The sequence below is a fragment of the Spermophilus citellus genome (genome assembly GCF_964194105.1).
Source record: "Spermophilus citellus genome assembly, chromosome: 5".
NCBI classification, from domain to species: Eukaryota; Metazoa; Chordata; class Mammalia; order Rodentia; family Sciuridae; genus Spermophilus; species Spermophilus citellus.
In genome coordinates, this window is record NC_138186.1 from 159,694,053 (window position 1) to 159,718,809 (window position 24,757).

General features: G+C 40.7%; 1 protein-coding gene across 7 annotated transcripts in view; it reads left to right on the forward strand.

The window, feature by feature from the left end:
- The window catches only part of ESR1 (estrogen receptor 1), a 385,015-nt gene that overhangs the window by 121,710 nt on the left and 238,548 nt on the right, over positions 1-24,757 (forward strand). For all 7 annotated transcript variants that reach the window (XM_081294001.1, XM_081294002.1, XM_081294003.1 and 4 more), the window contains one exon: positions 23,622-23,812. In XM_081294001.1, the coding sequence (XP_081150127.1) occupies positions 23,622-23,812 (191 nt within the window). The remainder of the gene's footprint in view (positions 1-23,621; positions 23,813-24,757) is intronic.

Consider the following 24,757-nt stretch of genomic DNA (forward strand, 5'->3'; position numbering starts at 1 on the left):
TCGGCCACAGATTTGGTATTTGAAAATTCACCTCCTTGCTATAATTTTTTTGTAACCCCCAAATCAATAGGTAAGGTGCTTTCTTGGCCCTTCGCAGACACATGCAGAGTGGCAAAGACTTGGTGGCCCCAATGTACATGTTCTGAGCTAAGGTAGGGTAAGGTGCTCTTTTTGTTTCAACTTTCATAGTGTAAATGTGCCCTTTTAGAGTCCTATTTAATGCATTGTTTTTTTGCATTTTTATACTTTTTGTTGGTGATTTTGCTGGTTAAATGGCCCCCAAGCACAATGCTGAAAGACCGCCTAGTGTTTCTAAGTGCAGAGAGGCTCTGATGTGTCTCACAAAGACAAGCAGTGTTTTGGCATGAGCGATAGCGTGGTCAGCTGAGTTCAATATTGATGAATCAATAGTTTATACTAAGTAAAGTGTTTTTTAATAGAAACACCTATAAGATAAAATTATGTATTGACAAAAACACTGTAACCAGAGGCTCCCAGGGACCTACCATGTTTTCCCCTCAGAGAAATGATTCCATATTCACAGTGACTTTATGGTATATAACTACAGTGAAAAGTGAGAATTGACTCTACACATGGGAGTGATTAAAAGCACATGTTTGGGAGGTAGGCCACTTAAATTTCTATCCTGGCTTGACTCTTGTCTAGCAGTAAAATCTGGCAAGTTATTTAACTGTGTGTTTCATTTTATCATTTGTCAATTGCTGATCAGAATAGGACTTGCCTCTTTTGGATGGCATGAGAATTAAGTGAGTTCATAGACATCTAAGGCTTAAACATACCCAGCACATAGAAGTCACTATTTTCATTTCTCTTTTAGAAGGGAGAATGGGAACTACCCACAAATGATGAAGACGGGCCTCTCTAGAGTCTGCAACGTTTGTGATTGCCCTCAATTGGTTTAATTTGCCTTTAAGGAACCAACTTTAATGCCCTATTGTGATTAGAAGTTAAACTTTTCCAACCAGAAGGAAGCAGGAAGCTAGTATTTCTTGAAGTGCTTAATGTATGCCAGGTACTATGCTAGAAAAGAACAAAACAAGCTGGGCGTGGTGGTGTGCACCTGTAATCCCAGAATTTTGAGAGCTGGAGGCAGGAGGATTGTGAGTTCAAGTTCAGCATCAGCAACTGAGCAAGATCCTGTATAAAAAGAAAAAAAAAATGAAAAGGGCTGGGGGTGAAGCTTGGTGATGAGTACTCCTGGGTTCAATCTCAGTACCAGGAAAAAAAGGAAGAAAAAAAAGAATAAAGCAACTGTAATAAATTTCAAGTGAATAAAAACCAATCAGCAGATCAAAAGTGGGGAGAGGTATTGAGTATGGTGGAATGCAGCAGTCTCTCAGAGAGGCAGAGTAGAAGCCGAGCTGAGCCCTTTAGGGAGAAGCTTTCAAGTGCAGAGGTCAAGAAGCCCACTCCTCTGAGATCTGGAACAAAGGAATATGAATGTGCATCTTCAAAGGTGCCTTTCCAACCCTGGCTGCAGTTAGAATCAGGACGATTGCAGAATCATCCAGATGATTCAAAACCCACTAAGGTCTGGGCTGTTTCACAGCAGTTCTGATAATTGCTTTGAGGTTGAAGCTAGAATAAGAAACGAACAAACAAAACAAAATGATTCCTCAGGCTTTACTCCTGGGCACTCCACTGACTTGCAGGTTCCCAGAATGCATCTGCTCCTGCGTTCCATCTTCCCACCATGTTGGATGGGTTGGGGATGTTTCCAGCACTGTTTAATATGGAGAGATAGAGGCAGGAGGGCCCTGATGTGACAGGGCTTTACTGTGTTCCAACTTTAAGGAGAAATGTTCAAATCCAAGTGTGCCCAACTTCCAAGTCTCCCTTCTATTGGGCCACTTGGATATTGGAAGTAGGGAGTAGAGGGAGTATTGAGGACCAAGGTGACAGAAACATTCCTTTCTACTCCTCATCTTTCCAAAATAAGACTTGATTAGACCGTTTCTGTTTGATGTGGATACACAGAAGACAGAATGAATAAGAATATGAAGATGCACAGTTTTCCACACAGGATATGAAATTGAAATTAAGAAACCACTTAAAACACGGATGCAAACACACCCCAATTCCCATTACTTTGCATAATTGGGTTTTTGTTAAGTGTTTAGATACTTGGGAGGTGATTGAAGCTCTCCTGTGATTCCTGAAGAAGAGTTCTCTTTCCTTTAGGTTTTTCAGTTGCTACAATGTCAAGCTGTTGGTGATGGATATAACCTCTATATATCTATATTTATAACCATAAAATACTAAATATCAGTACCATGGGTTGACTGCACAAAGTTTTAGCTGCACGTTTGGAAAGTTCTATGAATTGGAATCCTTGGCTTGTCTTTGATGTGGAGGAGGATGCCTGTACAGCTTTCTTGGTGCACTCCCTCTGTCACAGTGTATCTTCAGAATTCTTAATGGAGTTAGAATGTGTGCTATTTTTAATGTTTTCCCCTTCCAATTTTGTGTTTTAAAAAATTAATTTATTGATGAAGGAAAGGGGAATTCAGGCCCTCCATCTTGGCATGTGAGCCCAGGGCATGGTCTCCTAAAGATTCCCCCTCACTTTGCCCAATGCTCAAGTCTGGTCTTTTTCTCATCTGACTGTCTGGAATAAGCAGTTGAGAGCAAGTTTTTGAAATCATAGGAATATGTATAAATGCACCTCCTCGGGTTAGAAGTGAATACAGGTTTCCTCTAGCGCCTGTACTTCTTGAACCATAGGTTCTAGGAAACCTTGACCTTGAGGGACTTGCAACACACCATCCTGGGGCTTTTGGTCTCTTTGTTCTTTTGATTTTGATGCTTTGTAGTTGTGACTGATTGGACCAAACTTGCTTTTCTGTAATGAGTCCAATTTTCTTTTAAGAAGTCTGTGTTTGGCATTAGAAATGGCTAGCAGAGTGATCAGGTTAGAAGCATTCCATTGCTGTGGTTGACCTAAAAGTTAGGCCACCTAACAAACACAGGACACTTTACAAACACAGGCAAAATGTTTCTTTTGAATGTCTCTCACGTCATTCTCTCCTTTCTCTACACAAGTTCAGTCCTCTTTGACTACTTGTCCTAAGGGTCATCACTGTTTTTTTTTTTTTTTTTTAACTCTTTTTCAAACTCCAATTAAGCTTTCAGGTTGCTACCAGAGCATACTAGTCAAAGATCTGTAGACCTGATCTGCTCCTTCCTCTGCTTACATGCCCTCAGTATTTTCTCACTGGTCACAGAACACATGTATTTCATGGTGTGGCCTTCAAACCCTTGTAACTTGATTCCAATAAATCTCCTACTGTCGCTCCAAGAAGCTCTTGTTCAAAGCCATATTTGAATGGCACTTGTGATCCTTATAGTCACCCTTATCTGTACTGTGTACCTTTCTTCCATTTTGTCCCATCTCTGTGAGGCTGATTCTACCTGGAAGTCAAGACTCAGCTCAAATGCCTTCTCAGCCAGGTGAGTTTCCCACCTGACATTCTTTCAATGTGAATTGTGCACATACATTACTTTTTTTGTTATCTTTATTGTAGCCACATGGAATTCTGTTCACTTTGGTTGTAAATAGATTTCTCTCCCCTATCTGTTGAACAGATTGAATCAGGGTTACAGGTGAATGTCCTGGATGGGAAGTTTCATTGGATATGGTACTGGTTCAGAGATGGAAACCTAGTCTGGGGTCAAGGAGTTCATCAGAGTGAGGGAGACGCTGAGTGTGTAGACCAGGTGAGAACAGCGGAATAAGAGTTATGTTAGAGGGCAGCCACGGGGAGCCTCCGGGAGAGGCACCAAGCCAGGTGGGAGGTCCCATCCTTCCTCGTGGAGGTCACAGATGGTCTGATGAAACAAGTGACACTTTCAGCAGAGGTTTTAAGAATGAGGGGCGGGTGAGGCTGTGAAGAGGAGTTGAAGCTTGCTTGTCCTGGTGCTTCCTGCAATTCTAGCTCAGTTCCTTTATTTTTTATTTTTATTTTTTTATTGTTGGTTGTTCAAAACATTACATAGTTCTTGACATATCATATTTCACACTTTGATTCAAGTGGGTTATGAACTCAGTTCCTTTGACCAAATAAATACTTAATGGCTTGTGGAACCACTCTGTTGATTCAACAAAAGAAGGGTAAAATGTTAAAGTTCAGAGAGATAACTTTAACCATGCCAATGGCTGGTGCTTTGGGTTTTTGGAACATACTGTGCCAGACATCTTCCTGAAAACCTTATAGGGATCCTCTGGTTTAATCCTTATGCTAAACTTAAGAGGCTGGTGCTATTATTGCCCTCATTTATGGATGAAGAAATTAATACTTAGAGAGTGGAAATGATATGTCCAAGGTCACACAGCAAGGTAATGGAGGACCAGTGAGCCTCAATCTAGAAAAGAGAGCTGAAGCTTTAAACTGACTGTAGACTATGTGGAAACGGTGACGGGGTGTCTTCTGATGTGATCAGCTTGCTGGGCCGTTGGTCTGTTAATTTCTTTAATGTCTTTATTTTTAGTTGTGACAATGCTTTAATCTTAGACTATGTCCTGAGGCTGCTGCTTTTAGTTTTATGGGAAACTGCTATTTTTATGATGCTTTCTAAATGCATGTTTAAACAATTTTCCATTAAGTAGGGGGATGTTTTCCCTTCTAATATCAGAAGGAGCCATTAAATACAATCCTAAAAAGACTTGCTGATAGCAACCTTATTCTTTTCTTTGCATGTGAAAAACATCCAAGAATTTCAAATGTGGACAGAATTATAGTGTTTGTTTGGTCCAATCCTCTCTTCATACAGATAAAAATCAGAAAATCATAGTATTTTCATCTAGAAGGTACATTAGATATGATCTATTTCAACCTTTTTTTTTTTTTTTTTTTTTTTTGAGATGAAACCATAAGGTCCCAGTAGTTTAGGTCAAGGAGGGACCTTAGATGTGATCTCGTCCCATCTCTTTATTTTCCATGTAAAGAAATCAAAGTCCAGAGAGGTGAAGGGACTTCCCCAGAGCTTCACTCTGGAGAGTCAAAGCAGGTCTATGTCTATACCTGGCTCTTGCCCACTACCTCACCCCTAGCAGATGAGGGTGAGCCTGCTCCCATCACCCAGGGCACAGAGAACACACACACTCATGTTGTTGTTCTAGTGTTTGTGGTGGACGCTCAACAAAGTGGAATGAGGGGAAGCCTGGTTCTGGTAGCTATGACATTATAATGATGGCTAAAGGGAAAGTGCCCAGCTGTACCCTCCTGGGCTGGCCATCCACATGATTGGCATATGGTCTCCGTGAAAAAGCATAACCTCTATTTGGCAGTTTGATTTTGGCTTTCTAGTGGAGACTTACTTTCTATACTTCCATTTAGACTGTTTCCTTTCCATCCTAATAACTATAACTTGTTTGCTTTCTGATTGTAGGTTTCTTTTCTTATTTTTTTATTTCCCCCTTCCATCTGGAGCTTAAAGGTTAGGAATTACCTTGCCAAATTTCCTTGGAGGCGTACGCTGACTCCTTCCAGATTTCTAAAGCAGTTGGAGGCTATTTTTATTCCACTATGACAAATGTGAAGATGAAACTTGCATTAATTCATCATGGATATTTACCTTTGTACTGTCAAAATATTTTTTTAAAAAGCCAGGATGCACATTAAAAACTTTGCTACAATGGTCCCTATGTTGAACAACATTTGTGTCCTCTGAGACTAATTTCTAAACCCAATGTTGGTTATATACTGTTTACTATTAAATTTTTCCATTTGTGGTTTAATATTGTTCCAGGAAATTAAATGTAAGTTTAATATGAATGACAATTGATGGAACCATATGTTGGAAGTATAATTAATGTTTAGCACATTTATCGTGGCTGATGGGTTCTAACTACACGAAAGCAAAAGCAAAGTACTTTGACACAGCTTATTCTTTAGAAATTTATCAAGATAGGATTTACAATTAAGCAAAAATCCAATATTTTTTCACTTTGATTTTTTTTTACCAGTTAAAGAACTGTTAGTTACTTTTTCAACTAAAATGTTTGAAAAGGAGAAAATAATCTTACAATTCAAAATGGTATGTAGAAATTAAATATGTTATTTTAAGACTACTTTGTGTAAAAGAGAAAGTTTTTGAGGTAGAATTTATATGGAATCCTTGAGGTTGGCTTTCATATAGATTTTCTTTTTTTATGAAAAATGTAGGCCAAAATGTATTTTGTTCAGGTTTAAAAGTAGTATCACTATCCTTTCAGCAAAATGACTCCCACTGAGGCATGAGAAGGAAGCCACCCTGCTGATATTTGGAGGGGCTCTTGTGCAGGATCCCACAGTCTAGGTCGTCCTTAGAGACAGAGGATGCCACATACAGGAAGCTCAGGTTGATGGCACCCGTCTTCCATCAGTACATCTTGGAGGATGATCTTCGTGGCACTTACTGATGAGGGGACTTCTCCTCGGTGACTTAAGCTGCGTGAATCATGAGAATACATTAGTTTTTTTACTCCCAGGTCATTTTAGTAAACAGGTGAACATTAATTTAACATGACATCCCACTGGCCCAGAGTCAGTTCTCCTTGAGCGTTGCGTATTATGTCCCCTGACGAGAAAAGCATGATTAAGTGTGTGATCATTAACTTTTCCTATTGTTCTCAGATCAAATCTCTGGTGACTGCTGGAGTCACACATCTCCATTGCCTTTCTTAAAAGGCTACACAGGGCTGCCAGATAAAATATAGGATGCCACAGGTAAGATGATATTTTAGATAAGTAGCAAGTCAGTTTTTAGTTATTTCTCCCATCATATTATACTCAAAAGTTGTTTTTGAAGTGTATCTGAAATTTGAATTGAACTGGGCATTCTGAATTTTGGTTGGATAAATCTGGCAGCCATAATCATCTTGCTTCACTGTTTATGGCTTAGTTTTTGAAGCCCAGAGATTCTTTTGTGTGACTACACAGGTTTCCACCTCTGCCTTTCTGTCAGCAAAGGAGGCATACCCATGTCAAATTTGTACATGTATTTTTGCTATTATTGTTAGTTATGATTGAGAACATTGGTTTAGATTAAACATAGACATGACTGCTACTCAGATAATTTGATAATTGTAAAATTTGACAATTATAAAGATAGATAATTGAAGTATAAAATAAATATTATAATGCATGAGGGGAAGGTGAAGGCGTAGGATGTGGTAAAAGGAGATCTTCAGAACTGTGGATTCACTTTTGTAGTGAATATTGCAGTGAGTATTATAACACTTTTCTTGGTAACTTTGGGGGAATTCTCTTTTTTGGGGGGGGGCATCGTTGGATTTCAAAAAATAGCAACTTAGAAAAGCAAAAATCTGAAATGCTGTCTAAGGCATAAAAGACTCAGAAGGAGGAAGTGCACCTCCAATGTAGATAAAGCTTTAAAGAGACCTGTCTGCACTCCCTCTCTTCATCTGCTCAGTTTGCTAGACCTTGGTTTGGCTGTATTGAGAGCAGGAGAACTTGAGCTTGCTTGTGGTGGCTTGGGAGGTGGCTGGCTGCACCAGGAGGTGCATGGCTACCAACGGCCTTGGAGGGATGGGGGATCTCCAGTGCACCGTGGGGTTGGTAAAGGAAGCCACAGTATGAAAAGGGAAAGTAAAGAAATGCTCCAGTAATCACTGGGTATAGGTCAGTAACTGTTCTTGTGTAATCTTCAGGGAGGAGGTGTTCTCTGAAATCTCTTTGATGAGAACCTGGAGACAGGAATGTGAGTGACAATTCCCAAGTTCTCTGAAGTATTTCCTTTCATTCAGTGCTGACCCAAAGATGTTAGAGAACTCCCACTATCACATCCCAGGACATAACTGCAAGCAAGAGTTGGTGCCAGGGTGGAAGTGTGTCTGCCAGGGTTCTCAGGTGCTTAGAGAACTTGTTGCATTGGCTGGTGGCGGCCAAGGTGATTGGCTGACTGGTAAGTGACTTACCCCAACTGGTTGAGAGCCAGGTTGAACAGAGCCCTGGGGACAGTACTGCATTGGAAGTTGCTTGGCTAGTTCATTTGGCTTCATAGCATGCTTATACCTTGGAGAACTATAGCAGGAGAATCAGGAAGACTATTTCTGATCTAAATATAAAGAGTTATAAATACCACTTGTAAGAGTAATAAAGATGTAATATTAAATTTCCTCCGAACAGGCCAAGTCTTGCAGGACAACAGAATAAATGAGCTGGAGCCTGGAAATCTGTGCCCTTATCCTAGCAAATCAGTTTGCTTCTGATTCCACTATCTAGACAAGAACATCAGAGGATGCTGCCTAGAAATGTTTTCAGAGTCAAGTGAAGAAGGAGCCAGTCTGCGCCAGCGGCTATAGCCCTGATGTTTTCTGAGAGTAGCAGGGGGCTTTACCTTGCTTTTAACTTGCCACACAAGCTCTAGAAAACTTTGCTGTATTAACTATGTTGACCTCCTTGGGCATTACATTGAATCCTTGTTTTTGTTCCTCATAAAGAGTAATTGAAGTCATGGGCAGTCTGGTTGACAGTGACCAGTGTAGCCTGTCTGACATGCTCTTACTTCATTTGATATTGTTAAATCTGCAGCTGGCTTCACTGGGTGGCCGGCTCAGTTTGCCCATTCATGCATTTAACAAATATTTATTGAACATTAACTGTATGCCAGGCACTGTTCTAGGCATTGGGAATAGATCAGCTAACAGATCAAACAACCATTCCATTACAGGCTCTATTGCAGCAACTTTGTTATTGCAAAGATGACATTTAAATGAAGATCTGAATAGCGGAGGGAATGGAGCCATGAGAAGTCCCTAGTGAGAAGTGATTGAAGCTGAGGACACAGTAGTGGAAAGGCCCTGAGGCAGGAGCATGCATCACATGTTTAAGACAGAGGCCAGTATGGCTGGAGTGGAGTAGTTTGGAGGTGACTAAAGAGAAGAACAGGGAGGTGAGAGCCAGGAGAGCCACTGTGCACCATCAGCAGGACTCTGGCTTTTACTCTGAGTGAGTTGGAGAGTCAATAGAGGGTTTCAAAGAGAATAATGACCTGGTCAGAGTTCTTATTGTGAAAGTTTTCAAACCTTTACAGAAATGGCAGAGAATAATGACCCTTTATCTATTCCTCGCCCAGCTTCAACAGTTATGTTTTATTCACATATATTTCTGTATATAATTCTGTAGAAGAAGGACTATTTTAAAAATAACTATAATATTATTCCATTAAAAACTTAACATTATTTCCTTAAGTATCAAGAATCTGAATTGGTTTATTCCTTTCAGAGAAGCACATTGAAAGACCACTAAATATGTACCTCAAAACAGGTTTTAAAGATTAATGGCAAGCATTGGCTTTCTGATTTTTTAATTTCTTTTCCTAAATGTTATTCAATGTCATAATCTCTCCAGTTAGAGAAAACGCTATAATTCCTTATAGAGTGATTTAGAAAATCTTGGTAAACTTGGAGTCACTTATCCAAACTTGAATTTCCCTGGGTTCTGTTATTTTTTTTTTCTTTCTTGCCTGTGGGAAATTTGGGCAGGCAATTGGGCACTTGTCAGGACTCTTGAGATATTTTGAATTATTTAAAAGGGTATCATGGAACTCACTCCATAAAATCACTGGAATGGAATTCAATTTAAATAAATTCAAAAAGATTTCTTGGCTGTCTCCCATCTAAGCTTCCACCATCTAGCAGGTTTGAAACCTGTGTACATGTGACTTGCAGTGTGGTGCCAAGGGGGCCAAGAGGAAGTAGGTAACGCACAGAGAGGCAACAGATGAAGCTGGATCTGAATGTGTTGGGGATTTCTCCTGACTCGTGAGGGCTGGAAAAGGATGCCATTGGAAGGAAAGTACATGAGCCAAATCATGGAAGTGTGAGGGGCGGCATAAAATGGGTTGCTAGGGAATCAGGCCATGAGAAAGGTCAAGGTGTTCCAGCACTTTGTAGACATTATCCTAAGTCAAAGATGATAATATGATATCTAAACTCCAAGACTGCAACCAAGCGATCGAGTCGCTGCCCTAGTAGAGTGCATTACACCTGTCAATCCAGTCTTATGCCTTGGGGTCCATATCGTGTGCATCTCCATGCATATTCTAGCACATTCCCAGAGTCTCCAGATGATACCCTCAGCAAATGTCCTCACTGTACCACATAGTGCTTGACTATGTCTTCTGAGACATAAGAAAGACTTTATCTTTTTTTGCTTCAGTAGCAATAGAATAATTGTTCTTTGAGCCTGCTTTCTGTAGAGTAGGCGGGAAAACCAAAGAAGATTTAACTTTAAAGATTTAGTTTTGACTTTCATGTCTAAGAGAGCCCTTAGTATCTACTCAAAATTTCTGGTCTATGAAGACTTTGAGAGGTTTGACTTTGCCACACTGATAAATTTGTTCTGTGCAAAAAGAGTCTGTGTTTATTTATTTATTTTTTTACCATATCCAAATCATCTCCTATTTGAGATCGTTCACTTGCTTTGGAACTCTTCCCAGTCACGTGTGCAATGCCATGATAGTCAAATTATAGTTTACTTTGTCTTTTTCTGTCTCAGCTCTTTTTTTCTTCAAGTTTCCATCTCAATCATGGATGATAGAGCTCTCAGAACTGAGAACAAGACACATGTACAACTTTTCTCCCCCTTTCTCTGTTTCTCCATTTTTTCTTTCCCTTTTCTTTCTGTTTTCTCTTACCTTGCATTACCAAAGTTACAGTTTTGAGGGGAAGTCGTATGAACAGTTAGAAACCCAGTGGCTATGACTGACAGCTACCTATGCTGAGATGGCTGCTTGTTACCATTAATTGGCTAGGGCAGCTCCGAGAAGACTCCACTGTGGTGCTACCCCTCATCCCAGCTCGTGTTTTATGCATTTTGTTACTCTTAGGAAAGAGTTCTGAGAAATAAGCTTTTCTCTCGTGGGACCCATTGAAGAAATTCTAGCTGGCTACAGATGTTATTGTTGGGTCAGATGTTATTGTTGCATGGGCTAGAATCATGGTCACAAAATTGTGGTGCCAAAAAAGAATTCGGAAAGCCCTGTTGTGATTTCTCATTTTACAAGCAAAGAAATGGAGATCCAGAGAGTTTAGATCATTTTCTTAGGCCATGTAGCTGTTATTGGCAGAGTTTTGTCTAGAACTAAAGAGTTCTGGTTCAGTCTAGAACTTCTTCACTACAATATCCTGCCTTCCTTATTTTATCTTGAAGTTTATTACATTTGCAGCAATGTGATCCCTGATGACATACGGCTTCCCAAATAATTTTTGTGGGCAAAAAATTTCCATTTGCAATTCTGGACATGTTTGTGTGGGATTTTTATGTGATGACATGTTGGCCTTATCTCTTGGCTGGGATCATAAATGAAATGATTTATAGATAACGTTCAAAAGCAAGCCAGAGGCCATTGTTTAAAGAGCGTTGTTTTGAGTCCTTGACATTCCGTGTTTAAGTGTCAGTGGGTCTAGGACTCTTGCCTGCAGTGTGTTTTCCCAAGGGCCCGGGCCTTCCTCCCCCAGTCATTTGCTTCCCAGGACAGAGCTTGGCCTGACTGTCTTCCCTCTGCGCCCCTCCACTGCCTGCTACCCCGCGTTCCTTCTCCTGTTGTTCCTGTCCTTTCTCATGCTATACCCTCTGGCTGGGCACAGGGAGCTGTTCTCTCAATGCTGTTGAATAAATGTTAATAATTCTGGGTGTCAATACGTTTATCATTCTCCCAATACAGTGTCATAGTGTCTGTAGAAGTTGGACTGGAAATCAGACTCTCTCTCTTTTTTTTTTAAAGGTGTGGAATCCAACTGTTGCTTGCTGCCTCTTGACCCCTTTCTGTGTCACCTGTATACCTTGCTTCTTTGCATCTCTGGGCCCTTAGTTCTCCCCATCGTTCATTAGTACTTGTAACAGATGTGAGTGAATAGAGAAAGGAGAGGTGATGAGGCTCAAATTGGGTCATTTGGCTACACATTAGTAGCTCAGAGAAGATAAAAAGATATTGACTAAATGGGGTTTTTAGGGAACTTTATACCAGGCTATTCTTGTTTCCCATTAGTGTGGAAAATCAACACTTGCTTGTATTGTGGGGTGAAGACATTTTTCTTAAGTGAGTGGGAAAACCACTTGACATTTTATGGAGTGCCTTATCTCTTGAGTGATGAATGCTAATGTTCTTTGTGCGTAAAGAATTTTAGAACTTTTGCATATGAGCATTAATGACACACAATTTTCTGTTTGTTTTTGAGTGAAAATAGATGATTTCCTGCAGTCACATTTTTTAGAAAATATTCAAACTTTCATCAAACCCTTCTCCTGTAGGACTTATTAGCTCCATTAACTACATTTTCATGGAACTCAACAGAGTTTTCAACCTTTGCCCTACAAGTTAAATTACCATTCTCCCTCAAAAAAGTATTGCTGGCCTTGTGAGAAACATCTGCAGTGATTTCTAAAGGGATTTATGAGTGTAGGGATGAGATCTGAGGCAATGACTTTTTTCCCAGATGCACTTTGCGCTTGGCCTGCAATGACTTTGGGTGGAGCTCCTGGGGATTGTGTTTTGTGGGGAGCTTGGGCTCTGGGGTCAAATTCCAGGGCCCTCTGCTCCAGAGTTTCCTGACTGACTCTGATGGGTTGCCTCATTTCTGAAGCAACTGGAGTTTTAATAGTACTGCTTAGTGTGGTTTGAAGGACCATGTAAAATAATATTCATAAAACACTTAAAATAGTGCCTGCCGCTACCATCCAGGTAGTGTGACCGTTTGCTAGTCTTCTGGATCCAGAGTCAGCTGGCATTTCCTAGAAGTCTGGGGAGTGGTCTAGAAATTGGGCGGCAGCTGGAACTCCAGCTGCCACCTTCTCCCTAGAGAATTCCATGGAGCATTCTTCACTGCTTTATCACTAGTCTTTTTTGGAAGAAGTTTACTTCTACACTTTTTAGGGAAGAACCTTCTCTGGCTTTTTTTTTTTATATTAACTAGAAGACACAATAAAAAATAAGTTAAATTCATTAAAGGGATCATCTGAGACAGAGATATATACATATTAAGTTTTCAGAAACACAGTGTAGAGGAGCTAGAATAATTTCTAAAAGTGTTGAAAGAGTCCACTTTGTCAAGCTGAAAATAATTGATAACTTGCCTACCCCTGCACACAACTGCCACCTGGTTAAGGGAGTTGCCTAAACCTGATCCAGGATTCACTTAAATTTTTCTAAAGGAGGTTCAGGATTTTCCTTTCCAGATTCCACCAGTTTAGATAGATAGAGTTGATTCCTGCCCATTTTTCTAAGCAACATTTATTTACTTCCAGGAAAACAAATACAGATCATATAAAGTCAAGAAACAAAATTGTAGAGAAATTAGAAATCAACCCATGACATGAAGCATCCCCAGCTTATGCCCATTCATGTGGATATTTAAAGCAGAGACAGCTGCCCAAGAAACCATATTTAGATGGATTTGTTGCTCCACAAATGGGCATTATTAATTGTTTTCTTTTTCCCTCTATCCATCATTCTGTTAGAGAAACACTCTCTGCTATGCCCCTTGCAGGTTATTCTTAAGTCTATTGATTGACTTATTCAGTGAGCATTTATCAGTTACTTTCCATGTGTAAAGAAATGCAGGGATACAAATTGGGGGTGATATAAATACTTATAATACAGCATCTGTATTCTTGGGAAGCTTGAAGCCCCCTACTGGGAAAGCATGGCACAAAATAATTGAACATAGAATTTTACTCATTCCCACAACCACCTATCCAATTCTTGCTATTCATTATATGGTGTTGGAAACTGGGAAGCAGCCATGACTATAGTAGGTCTCCTTCCTGGAGATTCACAGCTAGATGATGATGAAGCATAGATTTGATATTCGGTCAGCACAGGTTCATTCTGTTGACAGAGGCAGTGGCTGGTATCTGAGCAGGAGGGATTTTTTACTCAGGAGCTTTTTTGCCTTTTGACCAAAATAGGAAACTGTGTGGGCGAAGGTCAGAGCTGTAGTAGCTTGGTTTGGGAAGCATAATGCATAAAATTAATCCCTGCAGGATAGGTAAGGCTGGAGAGACAGAGTTGCCAGGTCATAATGGGCTGATGCTAAAGAACCTGTGTGTGTCCCACGGACCAGCGGGTTTAGGCTGAAATCTTCTTGGGAAGACATTCGTGGCCTCCAGGAGGCCTGTGAACACCCTACGATTATAAGTGAAACCTGTGTGTCTGTAAATAAGAGGGTTCTCCTGGGCTCCCTCAGCCAAAGAAGGTTAAGAAGTCTTGCAGAAATGATAAGGACACAGGAAGGATTTTTGAACAGGAGTCCACTTTTCAAGGTAGAGCCCCTCTTTCTTGCTCTAGTGTGTAGGACAGGTGTGTGATGTGGGGGGAGTGGCAGATGTGGAGTGGGGAGGAGTGGGAGAAGACTCACCATGACCCTCCACTTATTCACATGGCAAATTAGTAACTTGCAGTCATTCACATAGCAAATTAGTAACTTAGTGTCAGGCAGTAAGAAGGAGCTGGCTGACCCTGGCAAGTAATGTGGCCATAGTGCCTGCCATGGTGGAGGTAATGGCTCATAAGATAAGATACATAAGTAAGCAGAAGGCAGCAAAGTGTGGATTCACTGCAGCTCTCATTTATTTAGGGACTTTTTCATCCAACAACTATTTCTGTGCTGGGCTGTTTTCAAGGTGCTGGTGGATCAAGCTTACCTTTCTGGGAAGAAGATACACAATGAAATAAACATATTTGGAGCAGGTATGTTAGTTAACTTTTCTGTTGCTGGGACCAAGATACCTGACAAGAACGATGTAGAGAAGGAAAAGTGTGTTTTGAGCCCACAGTTTCAGAGGTTTAGTTCATGGTTTTCTGAGTCTGCTGAGCTGGCCCCGAGATGAGGCAGCGCATCCTGGTAGGAGGGCATGGTGGAGGTGCATGGCTCCACGTACGGGGTCAGGAGATAGAGGAAGGGCAATGGGCAGCAAAGAAGATGCACTGTTTTGGGGCATGCTCCCGGTGACTGGCCTCCTCTAGACACACCCACCTGCTACAGTTACCACCCATCAGTCCATTCCAGTTAAGATGGGATGAGTAGGTTACAGCTCTCATAATCTAATCATTTCACCTCCCAACATTCCTGCATGAACAGAAACTTTGGGGGACACCTCACATGGCAGGTTCAATGTTGGGTGGTATTAGGTGTTGTAAAGACAACAAACCAACCAGTGCAGAGCAGAGAAAGTAAGAAGGAGCCTAATCTAAACTGACCAGGAAAGTGGTGCTGGGAAAGGAAGAAGTGGTGCATGGAGGGAAGAAGAAAGCCAGGAGGAGCTGGGCATGGGGAGGGCATGGGAGGGGGAGCACATGGTGTGACTGTCCAGCAGCAGCCCAGGTGGCACCTGAAACTGGGGGAGCAAGGGCAGGGGTGCAATGAGTAACAGGCAGAGTCACACTGTGTTGGGCCTTCCAGGGCACCGAAAGAACTTTTGAGTTTTCTTCTTGGAGGGTGGGGACCTGCTAAGCGTTTGCAGTGGGGAGTGCAAAGACTTCTGCTGTAATTGGATGACTCCAGGTCTTATATAAACTAGGCTGATGCATGGGCAAAGCTATGGAGGACCTTGTTTGAGCTGAGACAGGAGGATGAATAAGGGTCATTCAGGTGTGGGGAGCAGGTGTTCCAGGCGGGAGCACAGGCTTGAATGCATCAGTGGATCCTAGGAGTAGGCTCTCTGGGAAACAGTCTTGCATGCATTGAGCTTGAGGTTTCTTTGGTTCATTTACGGGAAGCTGCAGAGGAGATAATTAGCATATGGTCTGAAGTCCAGGAGGGGGTATGGGATGGCAGTTGCATGTGACCACACATGTTTCTGAGATCCCACAGAGAGTAAATGTCAACTGAGAATGGCAGAGGGCCAAGGGTAGAAGAACCTTGAGGAACACTGCCTAAGGAGCCCTGTGGAGGCAGAAAATACTGCACAGTAAGTGGAATAGTTGCCAGAGGTCTAAGTCCATGTCCAACTAGGTGTGTAGGGATGAGGGGGCAATGTTAAATTGTATAAGAATTCAAACTTGAACTAGTGTGAGCCGGAATACTAATGGATGATGTGGAATATAGAGCTTAGTTTTCTAGGAGGGATGAGATGTGTATAGGTGATGGGAAGCAGGAAATATGAGGGGAACATAGTATGAGCAATTTCCTAAAAGAACAATATTGCCTGGTGCAGGGAATTCAAGAATTCGGGCTTAATTCTAATGTGTTGACATTATTTTTTAAACTTGTGTTTTTCAGGTTTATAACTACCCTAAAATTACAGGGAGAATTTTTTTAAGCAGTGCTATCAGGGTGAGTTTGAGGAAATGGGCGAGGGGGACAATTAATTCAAATTCAGAGTATTGCTGATTTCTCAGATATGAATGATGAGAACAAGGAATGGAGAGAAGGATAGGCAGAGTGTTTTGAAGAAATAATTGACTAAATGTGGTGGTGGAATAGATGTGGGAGGTGCATTTAGCAAATATTTATTAAGGACCTACTGTGTGTCAGTTAAAATTGGGAGCAAATGAGTTTATTGGTGAAGGGGAAAATACACCTATCAATAATACCCAAATATAGGACTGGATTTTGTGGTAATTGCCATGAAGGAAAATTCTGGGGAATATTGAGTGTGCACAGCTTTGGGTACTTGATCTGGTGAGGGAGAATTATGAAGTTATTCCACTAGCAGTTAATTAAACCATATTTCTAGGGAGTGGACATCTGTTGGTTCTTTTAATTTAGCTTTGTAAAAATATTTCCTCTAGAAACCAGGGCTTTCAAACTTTTAAAAAATGCTTGGTTACTCAAAGAGAATAATGCTTTTGGATAGCTGGTACCATTATATGTGGTTAGACAAACAACAGTATTTCATTACACTGAGCTTTAAAAGTTTCCTTTGATTAATAAAAATCTTCTTGGTTAATATTTTTTATCATGCTGTGTTTATACTTGGTCCAAGTGGGTCCACTCATATAGGTCCACCTATATGAATGCCTTCAGATACATCTTTTAATTATGTTGAGTATGTTGAATATGTAATATCAGTGAGGCATCCTTTTGGAAATATTTAGAAATCAGTTGATAAAATGAAAAGTGAACTAAGTCAAGGCAGTTGAGTTTCCAATTTCCATAGGTAAATGTGTTGCTGCTTTTTTTTTTTTTTTTTAAGCATTGTCTCTCATGCTTCTGGCCCGTGTTCCTCTGCCTTTTCTTTGTTCCTTGGTCACTTGTATGCTTCAGGGCTATATCTATGTATTACTTACGTGAAACATGCCTTCATTTCACCCTGAAGCTTCTGTCTTGTTTCTTTCCAAACAGTCTTGAAAAGTGTTAGAAAAACTGAACAATGTTCAGCCTCTTTATTTGGAGCTTAGTAAATCCATTCAACTTCTTATCTGGGTCTTATGAGAAAGTTTCCAAGATAAAAAGCTGTAATGACTGGGTTACAATTCAATGAGAAAGGGGTAAGAACTTTACAAGGAAAAAAAAAAGGTGTTTTAGCAATTTTGCTAAAGAATTAGTGCATCCTTCATTTATAATCCAGAGCTAAGAGCATGGATAGGATTTGGAAGCCTCCTATTAGGAAAGCAGGACCTGAAGACATTTTGAACATGAAATTTTGGTCCTGTGAAAATAAAGGAAATCAAGGTCCTCTGAGGTGAAGGGAGAGGAAGAAGCAATGACTTAAACATGGGGTCAGCCCTTCCTGCAAAGGAGGTGTGAGGCTAACAAGACCAGGTCTGTGACAGAGCAGTGGGCCACAGCCAGGTAGAGAGCAGCAAGAAGAGATGAGATGAGACTGGGACTCATGTCTAGGCCCATCTGCTGGGGTTGGTCTAACTAGAGGTACTCAGATAATTGCAGGTTGGTGCCTGATCCACTCATATGGCCAGGTCTGAGCCCAGACATGGACACATCCCACTTTGTTCCTTTCCACTGAAGATAATCAGGCTGAGCTTTGCATTCAGAAGACACAGCTGTCTAGAGACAGTTGTGCCCAATTAGCCTGGCCCAATGGATGCTCACAAAAACTTGAATACAACTGCAATGTGCCACTGGGCTCTGCAACCCGTGAGAAGGTCTCACCTGACTTTTAGGGTAATCTGGTTGATTCTCTTTTTCACGATGTTTTGGGAGTTTTCATACAGCATATAATATTGTCATATTATGACAATATTGTATCATGGATTTCTGGCTAAAAAGTTGCTTTACGGAAAGTAAGTATGGTCTGTCTACTCCCCCCCCTCTACTTTATATGCCTTCTGCTTTTATGCCTTATGTTTGCAGTTGATATTCAATAATCCAGAATCATTTCAAAGTTAAAGTGTATTATGAATGGCATTTTCCTTACAGTAAACATCTATACTACTTTTAAGGAAAATTGGCTTTTGCTATTAAAATTTTTACCAAAACCTTAAAAACCAACGTTGATTACTCCATTTATATTGAGAAAATGATCACATCATTGGTTCAGTTATGAACTAATTTATTTGTGATCAATATTTATTCAGTCTCTCTTTTGGATGAGACGCTATGCTCTAAGCACTTGGCATTACAAAGATGAATTAGACACAAGGAACTGTGCAGACAGCAACGAAGTTGAAAATGAATCAGAGGAAGGATTAATGTAGCTAATAGCAGAAGAAAAGTATACCAAAAAACCTGTCAGAGAGTCCAGAGAAAGGCTGAGATATTTCAAGTCTGTGCGGGTTAGGAGTGGTGGGCAGGGGAGGAACACATGCTAAAGGTGATGTAAAAAATCGCAGCATTGGGGCTGGGGATGTGGCTCAAGTGGTAGTGCACTCCCCTGGCATGCGTGCGGCCCGGGTTTGATCTTCAGCACCACGTACAAACAAAGATGTTGTGTGTGCCGAAAACTAACTAACTAACTAACTAAATATTAAAAATTCTCTCTCTCTCTCTCTCTCTCTCTCTCTCTCTCTCTCTCTCTCTTAAAAAAAATCGCAGCATTCCTCTCATACTCACTAGGATGGCCACTGTAAGACAGATGGGCAAAATAGCAAGTGTTGACAAGGACATGTAGAAGTCAGAGCTCTTGTGCCTTGGAGGGAATAGAAAAGGGTGTAACCACTATGGAAAACTGTATGATGGATCCTCAAAATAGTAAACAGAATATCAGGTGATCCAAGAATGCTGCTTCTCGGCATAAATTTAAAAGAATAGAAAATCTGGGTCTTGAAGATATACTTGTACATCCATGTTTATGGCAGAATTATCCACAATGACCTCAGGACATTATTCTAAATGAAACAAGCCAGACACCCACCCTGCAAACAAACAACAACAGCAAAAAGAAATACTGAATGGGTCCACTTATGGGAGACATCTGAAATAGTGATGTTCTTAGAAACAGAAAGCAGAATGGTGGTTGCCAGGGGATAAAGGAAAGGGGATATTGGGAGTTTAATGGGTTTAGAGTTTCAGTTTTGTAACGTGGAGCATTTCTGAAGATGGTTACACTACAATGTAAAAATAGTTAACACTGCTGACTCATACACTTAAAAATGATTAAGTTGGTCAATTTTAAGCTATGTGTATCTTACCACAGTTTTTAAAAAAATGCAGTGCTGTTGACCCTTGAATTATGTAGGGGTTAGAGGTGCTGACCTCCTGTTCAGTTAAAATATCTGAATATAACTTTGAAAATTATTTAAGACTTTTATTTACCAGGAGTTTAAAGTTTGTTTATTAAAAAATCAAGTTGTAAGCTTTTTATTACACACTAAAAATAAAATTCTTTAAAAGACTCAATTTGATCATATATGAAACAAAATTTTAAAGAAAGAAAAACCTATGCTTTTAAAAAGAACACATTTCTCATTACTAAAAAGACATGTCTTTAGGTAAAAATAGTAAAAACCCTATGCTGTATAGACTCTGTAGCTTGAGTTATTTGATCAACAGGTAAAGACATTCCCTGTCTTCTTCATTGTGGCCCTCTCCACGCTGCCTTTGGTGAGCAGGGCCTGGAACAACCTCAGTCTATAGCCCTTGCTCGTGTTCTGTCTTTCTAGTCCACCTTGTCCCCTGTTAGCGCCTTGCATGGCTTCTCCCTGCACAGAAGGTGTGGAATACTGTGGTCCATGCCCCTGGGGGTCTCCACGTGTAGTAAGGTGGGGACCTGGGCCCGTTGTAGGCCAGTGTTGTTGGGCACGGACTTTGGGAGCGCTCGGGTCCCTCCTTCTCTCGCGCTCTCTCTATTCTGGAGTTCTGCTGTTGATTGTGTGGATAGAAAGCACATATAATGGTCATGTCTGTCGCATAGTTAATGCCTTGAATTGCAGCTCCAGCAGCGCCTGTAACATGGGCTGCCTCGCACGCTTTTCCCCAGTGGCATCCAAATCCGCCGTCTCTCCTCCGACCCTGCCCAGGGACATCTCGGTTACTCTTCTTTGTGGCGGTCTGGCATATACATTTATCTTTCTTTGTGTTATTCCCGCTAATGAAACCATGTCCTTTTCTTCCATTGAACCATTTGACCCAAACCTTGGTTGCGGTAGCCGGGTCCCCACCGGTAGGTGCCGCCGATGTGCGGCCGCCCGTGCCAGGCTCCTGCGCCGCTGTCCGTGGTGCCGCGCTTGGTGGCCGCTGCACCTGCCGCCTTCCGGGCTTGGGCCTTGCAGCTCTGGTAGTGGTTACGGTTCCCCGGGCGGGGGTGATGGTGACAAGCCAGAGGTGGCAGAGAGACTGCTCAGGGCTCCCTGGGGCTTTTCTGCCCTCCTGCTGCCAATCAAACTCCCAAGAATAACTTTTGACTGCGCCAAATCCAACTACTAGGAGCCTCCCTTTAACCAGAAGCCTTAGCGATACCATAAACAGACTTAAACAATAAAATATAAACAGACTTAAACTTGAACACACGTTTTACATATTATATATATTATGTGTGATGAAAATTACTCGTGAATTATGAGATTTCTCTTTTTTACTGCCATATGCATTTCATGAGTGTTTTTCATGGATATTGGCAACACTTGAGCTAGCTGCAACTGGAAGTGGTTATGAAATTATGACAGTAGTACAGTGTATACAGTTAGTTTTATGCAATTATGATTTAATTCTTTACATTTCTGTACTGCACCTCGTGCCAACTAGATTTTGTATTTTTGTGGCTAAGTTTGGATACCTTTTAACTTTTCATAATGGATTTTTAAAACTTATGGTAGTGATAAAATAGACTATTACATATGTATATATTTTATGCATTCATGACATATCCTTTTTCTTATTTTTTTCTATATTTCTAGGCTACAATGTTTATGTCTGTTGCATGTCTCCCCTTTCCCAGTCCACCTATTGGCTACTGAAAGTTAAAAGCTGTTTTGATTTGGGAGTCAATTGTACTTTATTGTATGAGAATTGTGGGAGTATATTTGACATCTTGGAATAGTTGCCCATGCATACCTTTCGTTCATTCATTCATTCATTCGACACACTTGTATTGAATGCTTGCTATGTGCTAGGCATTGAGCTAGGTACTTGTCTGCAACAATTAATAAGGTTTCTAAGACAGTATGTCTATCCATTTCATGCTTTCTCATTATCCACTCCCACACCCCCAAGGGATTGAATTCCTATAGTTAAATATTCACAGTGGCTTCCTACTGACTTGAATCATGCATAAGACATTAGTAAATAAACCGTAAAAAGATCTGTGGTTGATGGGGGGCATCCAGCAGCATAGTGGTGAAATGGAAAGAGATGGGTAACAAAATATGAACTAGGATTGAAAACTGAGGGCCAGTGCTCTCTCAGGATCATTAAAAAATAAAGAATTCCTATTTGAGGCTGCCAACCTCAGAGCTAAGTTATTCCAAATGGAAAAAAAATTGGCAAAGTCAGATATACTTAACCCAAGGGACCAATGTTTTGTGAATTTTATGGCAAATGCAGTTGTAGACACACAAAAAATTGTGTACAATATTAGTAAGTGAGAAGGGCAGGTAAGGGTTATAAAATCTGAGTGACAAGAAAAAAGGGCTGTAAAGAGGGGAATCGGTTGAACTCAGCATGGCTTGGTTGTTTGAGTGGCAAATAGAAGAAGGATTCTGGAGTTTCCTTAACCATGAGATCCTGGGACCTCTATCTTCAATTTACTGTATCTCTTCTTAGGTTAGTTTTGAAAATATTCTAGGAACCTTTACCCCATCTACCTTTACAATATCTGCCAACCTCTGTTTCCCCATCACCTTGTACACACTCTTCATTCATTATGTGTATCATTGAGTGCCAGCTACATTCCAGGCACTGTGCTGCCCTCTGGCCAACCCCCCTCCACCCCCAATCCCTTACACTCAACCTGTATTTGTTGTCACAGGTCTAGAAAATCCCAGGCCGCCCTAACTACTGCTTCTATACCTGGCCAGATGAGAAATGCGAACTGCTCATCTACTTCTTCCCATACCTCCTCTCTTCCAGTCTTCTTCAAGGTATCTTCCCACAGGTGGCTCCGTGGACAGCTTCTTTAGTTTCCTTCTTGCCTTTGTTCTTTTATTCTCTTTGTGCCTTCATCCATTCTGTCCCTGCTGGTCTATTCCCTTCAGTTTGCATGAGGGCTTTGTAACCTCTTCCACTATAAAAATCCTTTGGGGGGCATTATATTCTTTAAATACTATACAAAGTCTTTCTTTAGCCATTCCTATCAGACTCTCCAAGGTATGGCCCTCATTCATCTTCTCACATCCTCCCTTTGTGTCCACACTGGGTTTGGCTGGAACCTCTACCCTTTCTCCCAGAACTCCTTGCTGAATGTTCTCTTAGTCAAATTCAAACTCACTTTATCAGTGCTTGTTTCCTTGGACTTCTCTGTTCCATTTGGCACTATTGAGTGCCCTTGAATCATTCTTAAAGCTTTTTACTTCCCCATTTTCTTGGTTCTCCTAGCACCATGCTTTGTTTCTGTTTATTTTTCAATTTCATTTCTGGGATATGCTTCTTCCATGAAATCATTAAAGGTGGAGGTAACCATCAGTCTTCCTCCACTCTTCTCATTCTACATGTTCTTAAAGAGGACTTTGAATAGTGGAGAACAGCACCCTTAAGTTATAGTCAAGTTTTAAAAATCCGTACCCAGGCTTACCCAGTAACAGTAACATAAACATTTGTATTGTTGATTTTTTGACATGTGTTCTACATTGTTCACCAATTCATTGGAATTTCAAATGCTCCAGCTGTACTAGGCTTTGTTTCTATTTCCTAAAGACCCTTTCTGTGGTCTAGAATCAGAATGAGCCTTCGCCTTTAACAGTTCTGATTTAATTGTAAGTTTTGAGAAAATGAAGACGCTTATTAGAAACCAGCTAATTTCATCTTGTCATTTTTTTAGGGGTAGCATTTTTTTGGGGGGGATAGACAGTCTGTTTCTTAAGCAAGTTTGCAATAAACAATTTTTCCCTCAAGGTTAATACAGTAGGCAAACACCTTTTGTGGCAGCAAACAGCAAGAAGTAACAAAAGATTAGCTTACATTATGATTCATTATTTCAAAATGTCAGGGATAAAGTGAATCTGCTCATCTCCTAAGCCTCTTATTCTTTAGAGGAGAATACATATTTTATTTTTTTCTGATGGTAATGGACTCACCTTTTTCTTCCCTTTTTCTCCCTCAGGCCAAATTCAGATAATCGTCGCCAGAGTGGCAGAGAGAGATTGACCAGTAACAGTGACAAGGGAAGCCTGGCCTTGGAATCTGCCAAGGAGACTCGCTACTGTGCAGTATGCAATGACTATGCCTCTGGCTACCACTATGGAGTCTGGTCCTGTGAGGGTTGTAAGGCTTTCTTCAAGAGGAGTATTCAAGGTAATAGTGTGTTGAAATCAACTTATTCTATGTTTGGTCCAAAGATCAGAAATGACCAAGGAAGGAAGACTCAAAATCAGCTACTTAACACCAGTGGGTCCCACTAGCATCTTTGGTAGAAATACAGAGAAGAAATGGAATCTCACAGGAGCTGACAGATGCCAGGGAAGCTGTGGTTGAGTAATTCTGCTTCCTCCATTTGGCAAGGTCCCTACAGTCTCCACAAATTCTATAGAGGGGGACTGTAGTAGCTGGGTCTCTGAAATAAAAGGAAATGTCTCTGCCCTGATTGGGAATTGGCAGATGGACATTCCTGTTCTGCAAGCAACTAAGCTTATGCACTATATTGTTTGTGCATAGTTATCTTACCTTGGCCTTATCCAGGTTAGTATTCTGTTCTGATCTTTAGTCCAGACCATTTCTATCCAGCTTGTTCCCTTCCTCTCTTCGATTTCTTTCCTGTCTCAATGGATGACATGACCTTTTGCTAATATGAGCAGACTAAATATCTAGTGACTTGAAATAGGGGATATAGCATCAGTACCAAGTAGTTACGAAGTATCCAACTGTAACACTTCATTCTCTGCCTGCTCAATCTTTTTGTTGTATATGGTTTATCAATTGCAGCTTCTCTGATATAGTGCCAGCTACATTTTATGTCTACTCCAGGGTTGTCCATGTTGTGGTATTTCACAGGATAACCTATGAAGACGTCTATCATTTTTACTACTAAAATCTCCATTCTACAGATCCTTTATCAAAAAGTCTTACTGAGTTTACCTTTTGTTTTAATAAGGGGATATTTTTCTCTGTTCTTATCCCTTTACTTTTTCAGATTCTGTGAAGCTTGGTCTATAGATACTAAGGATATTTCTGAGAGGGTTTTCACAATTCCCTCTCCAGAAATCTAGACTTAAGTAACTTGTTAAAAACTAGAATCTGCTA